General features: G+C 38.1%; 1 protein-coding gene across 1 annotated transcript; it reads left to right on the top strand.

Moving 5' to 3' along the window:
- Positions 1 to 972: 972 nt before the first annotated feature.
- On the top strand, positions 973 to 2,630 carry LOC110789701 (GLABROUS1 enhancer-binding protein-like). Its single transcript, XM_021994406.2, has one exon. It carries the CDS (start codon positions 1,098 to 1,100, stop codon positions 2,328 to 2,330), a length of 1,233 nt encoding a protein of 410 aa, XP_021850098.1. The 5' UTR covers positions 973 to 1,097; the 3' UTR covers positions 2,331 to 2,630.
- The last annotated feature ends 2,641 nt before the right edge of the window (positions 2,631 to 5,271 follow it).

The raw sequence follows: 5,271 nt of genomic DNA, 5'->3' as shown, positions 1-5,271 counted from the left end.
AACCAATCATCATCATATTACAACTCTTAAGATGAAACCTCTGTATATTTTTTCCACCAATTCCACCATAAACCATTAAATAGCTTCTCTAACTTTGCTTGCTCGAGACACATTCTTAATATAACATATTTTACATGTTTTAATACTTTTTAGAAGAAGAGTTTCAATTTGAAAATGAAAATTAAACCTTAGTTTTTCATTCTATGATGCATACCAATATTTTATTTTTAGTTTTCTTACATGTTTTCTATGAGCAGATTCGTGTATGACTAATTGTCTGCATAAATTAATTGTTGACATCAATAAAATTGATAAATTAGGTGCCATTATCAATCAAGATGTTGATGATCGGTAATTGCGATACCGAAGTTTTATGTTTTAAAACATTTTTGGGCATTTTAATTTTGTGCTAAGAAATCAATTTCTGCTTCTTGCAACACCTATTCCTAATTGCCAATGTAATGTTGATTCCAAAACATTGAATTTTATCAGGTCCAGGTGCGAAGTTGCAAACTTTTTCGCGGTTGGATGTCACTCAACCACTCATGTTCAACTTTTTATTCAATTTTTTTTAACCAACTTTTGTTCTTAACCTTTCAAAAATTGGTCATTTAGGTTAACCCCGAGAGTAAACATTGAATTTTCCTTCAAAAAGAGAGAGTAAATATTGAACTAGATTAGCTTCAAGTGCGAAATTACAAACCTTTTCGATGTTGGATGTCACTCAACAACCCGTATTATACTTTTATTCCGAAAATGTTTTCACGACTTTTATTCAGAAAACATTTTAACCGACTTTTATTGTTAACTTTTTGAGAATTAAAAATTTAAAATTGGTCAATTAGGTTAACCCTAAAACTCCCTCCTATACGAGGAGATTGTGTAGCACTTTAGCACAAGTTGGGCAGTGCCATCCTTCTCGATAACACTCTCCCTATTCAGTATTCACGCCAATCACCCTGCACGTCGCACCCAAATCCCGCAATAACGCCGCACACTCGTAGCATAAGTACTCCGCAGTTCACTGCATAACTCCGCACCCCTTAGATCTAACTCCCCTCTCTCTCTCTCTCTCTCTCTCTCTCTCTCCTCAAATAATGGCACGCAACAAAGCCCAGAAACCCTTAACAGAGGACCCACCAGAGGCGGACTCCTCCGAAGAGGTCACCGGCTCCTCTTCCTCCGGCGAAGAAGGCGAAGAACCCGAAGAAGAGGTCTCCAACACTGGTTCCTCCTCCGGCGAAGAGGAGGAAGAAACCCCATCAACCCCTGTACCACCGCCTGCCCTAGCTTCCTCCAAGAAACTCCCTTCTTCCGCCGCCGCCACCAAGAGACCCCTCCCCGAGGATGACTCCGACGATGATACCACCGACGATTCACCGCTGCATACCTTAAAGTCTGCCTCAAAGCCCGCTATTGAAACCCCTTCTACCGCCTCCAAGCCCAGATCTAAGTCTACCGTCGCCGCTCTCGCCGCTGAGAAACGCCCATCGGAGTCAGAACTCAAGACCTCTTCTAAAAAGCCGAGGAAAGAGAAATCGGGAAGTGGGGCCGCCCCTCTTGCTGCTGTTTCCCCTGTCGTTCACGAAGAGGGTTCAAAGAAGCTGTTTCAGAGGGTATTTAGTGAAGACGATGAAATTGAGATTCTGAAAGGTATGATTGAATATAGGGCTAAAAGGGGGGCTGACCCGATGTTTGAAATTGATGATTTTTATGGGTTTGTCAAGAAATCTGTGCATGTTGATGTTAATAAAGGTCAGATTGTTGATAAGGTCCGTAGGCTTAAAAAGAAGTTCTTTAATGCTAAGAAGAAGAAGCTCTCTAACCCTCATGAGATTCATGCTTTTGAATTGTCTAAAAAGATTTGGGATATTAATGGGGGTGATGATGTTATGGAGGATGACAAGATTAACAATGGGGCTGTTGAACATAATAACAATAATGTCTGGTCGAGCCCGAAACCTAAACCTAGGGTTCTGAAGCTTAAGACCGGTGGTGGCGGTGGTGTTGGTGGTACTAGTACTGGTAATGGGGGTGTTGTTTTGGAGGAGATGAAGAAGAAAAAGGAGGATAACGAGGGTGAAAAGGGTGGTGGAAAGGTGTCTGAGTTTGTGGAGAAGGATGTAGAGTTTGAGGTTGGGGAGGCTGTGGCTTGGGAGAAGTTGAGGAAGAAAGGTCTGACAATGATGGGAGCGAAGGCAAGGGCTGAGATTGATGAGATGTGGGAGAAAGTGGCCATGAAGCAAGCCGAGGCGAAGATCCTGCGTTCTGAAGTGGAACAAGAAGAGACTCGGAGGATTATGGAAGCTCTTAGGTCTGGTAAGAATTAGGGTACATTGAAGAAGTTTGATGTGACCGAGTTTTGTGAAGATTGGAACAATGCGGCAGGTAGATGAATTATGTTTCTATGGTTAGTAGTTTCAAGTTTGAAGACTGGATAGAGATGATTCTTCTCTAATTAAGCCTTAGGATGTACATCCCTTTTAAGAGGCTTTTTATGTTTAAGATGTTTTTAGGTACAGTTGGTTGTTTAGATTCCGAGATCAAAACTCTGAGGTGCTTTGGTTGTATTTTAGCTATTGTTAAATTCTTGTGGTATGAAATGGTTAATGCTAGTTCTGTTATTCTAATTGCTCTGTTATGCTTACTGAATTGCTTATAGTTCTTGTTGTTTGTGGTTTTTCTGTTTCTTTCGCCATTGATGAATGAACACATGTAGTACGAGTTAATGCTGTTGCTCTCTGTTGTTGTATTGGTTGGGATATAAATTAAGGCTTTCAGATATAGCTCTTCAGACTGCCTGTTGCGTCCCCTCAGATATAGCTCTTCAGACTGCCTGTTGCGTCCCCTTGGACTCTTAGAAGATTTTTACCTAGAGTGTGGCATTATGATTGTGTACAGGTTGGGATACAACTTAAGAATTTCAGATATTAGCTCTTCAAGGTAGATTAAGTGAAATCGACTATGGTCTTTGATGTGTTAAATGGTCCTTCAGATTTATCTCAGTTTCTGAAAAATCGAAGTTTGGGAAAAGAATTGATACGTATTGTGAAAATTTTCTGCCTGTAACTACAAAATGATGAATGTGTATCACTGCTATGTTGCAAAGTCAGTATGTCAATTGGAAATTGAGTGCCTATTGTGTGTCAAGCAGGATCATGTACACTTTCTCTGCTATTGACGGTTACTACATCAGGCTTCTATTGCACAACACTAATTTTAAGGAAGGCGGAGAGCATGGCATTCTTAAATCTGTTAATAGGTGTATGTAGTTAATGGAATATGAGGGTGTTAATTTTTGTTTTATCTAGCTTAAAGGATCGTAGAAGATGATTTGGAGCCCTGGTCTTTTCTTGGCTATTGTCGGCTTAATACATCATAGTGATCAGACTGCTGTTGTGCAGCATACATTTTAAGGAAGGCGGAGATCATATCATAAAAAAAATCAAGATTGTCAGTACGTAATCAAGCAGTAGGTGAATGGAGTTGATGGAATTTGAAGGTGTTAATTCTGGTTTTATTGAACTTAATGGATTGGAGAAGATAAAATTGTTACCCTGACTTCTTATTGGCTATTGTCAGTGATTTTGCTTTAGGTTCTTAACATGCAAGGTCAATGATGTTAGTCATAATATAGTGAGAACTCTGAAAAAGAGAAGTTTGGCTTATGAATCTTGAGGATGAAATTATGAATCTAGGAGATAGTGAGAACTCTGAAAAAGAGAAAGTTTGGCTTATGAATCTTGAGGATGAAATTATGAATCTAGGAGCTGTAAGAAAGGATCAATCACAAAGCCTACGGCCAGTCATCTGAGTTTGCTCTTATAAACTATCATGGAATTTGTCTGATTTTATTTTTCTGGGCTATTTATTATTATTTCTGATTTACTGCTATTAGTAATTTTTTATAATCGTCATCATTATTTCCTGCAGTTTGACTGTTTGGTTTGGTATGGAGGTTGATCCTTGGTTTTGAAGAAATTTGTTTCAGTTATTATTGATCCATTACCTATGTTGTATCACTAATACTGATGTTCTCCAGTTATGGTAAAGAACTTTTCCTGAAGCATCTAGTATTTATCTCAAAAAAATCCAATATTCTGTTAGATTGCGGCCTGACTACCTGAGGGTGTCAAAGATGTAGGGTTCATTTTAAGCTTGGAAAAACATGTCATCTTCTAAGATGTTGCTGAACAACAATAGTACAATTACTTGTGTTAGGAGATCTGGAGGAAACAAATACTAGTACTAGAAGAAGGAAGAATTGGAAGAACTTGAATCAGAGTAGCATAGATGAGGCAGAGTAGGAAACTTCAGTCCTGGAGATTGCCAGCTAAAAGGCAATTAGTGCAACTTATTTCTAGAGCAGCTTATATTTTGGTTGAAAGGCTGCTATTGTTGTCTATATTCTTTATTTGGTTTCTTCACTGAGTAGTTTTAAGATTGTTTATACATTTTATTCATGAATGTAGCAGTTCTTGAATTTTGATTCTTATTTCCTGGTCACACTATCCTGCATCCAAGTACTTATGAAGGTATATTTTCATTATTTGTAACTTGTAATGCAAATATGCATGATATACTGTAGACTCATATCCATGCTGATATTATTGCATGTAAAGCTTTCTTTCATGTTAGTTTCATGCATTAGGAGTGTAATTTCATGGCTAGATTGTGCACCAAATAGCTCTCATTATTTCTTTAGCTGTCATTTTTAAGAAGTGACTGACTGACTGGTGCCGAAAGGTGTTCATATCCTCTTTTTTTCTCTAACTGTGGTTTTGATGTTCCTGCCAATTATAATTTGGGAAGCATGATATATAATTGTGTTTCTTTGTTCAGGTAAGTTTCGTAATTTCGCCAGCTGATATTTTTCAGTGTAGGAAAATGTTAATACATGTAGTATATTTGGCATGGAAATTATCCTTGAGAAGTTGGATACTTGGATAGTGAAGGATACTTTTGACTACTTTATGCTTTGGAAAGCTATGATGAATTGATTTTCTATTCTGCTGACCATTTTGATAGCCAAATAAAAGTTGTATGGAATATGGTTCTGAAATCTTAATTCTTCGAGTTCCTAAGTAGTTTGCTGGCTCACTTATTTTTGTAATCTTCTGACCACTTGCTGTTCTTCCTTCCAATCTGTGTCAAAAGTATTGAGCTATTGGACTCCAAATTGTTGGTCCTTTACTCTCATGATAGACATTGATGCTGCTTCTGTTGTAGCCTTGTGTGTTTATTCAGAAATTTGATTGTAGTTTTCATATT

The sequence above is a fragment of the Spinacia oleracea genome, chromosome 6, assembly GCF_020520425.1.
Source record: "Spinacia oleracea cultivar Varoflay chromosome 6, BTI_SOV_V1, whole genome shotgun sequence".
Taxonomy (NCBI): Eukaryota; Viridiplantae; Streptophyta; class Magnoliopsida; order Caryophyllales; family Amaranthaceae; genus Spinacia; species Spinacia oleracea.
Note: the sequence above shows the minus strand (reverse complement) of the source record. Positions and strands in the feature narration are given on the sequence as shown.

What these genes read in the sequence shown, in the direction of transcription:
- LOC110789701 (XM_021994406.2), top strand. Translation starts at nt 1,098, where the DNA reads ATGGCACGCAACAAAGCCCAGAAACCCTTAACAGAGGACCCACCAGAG.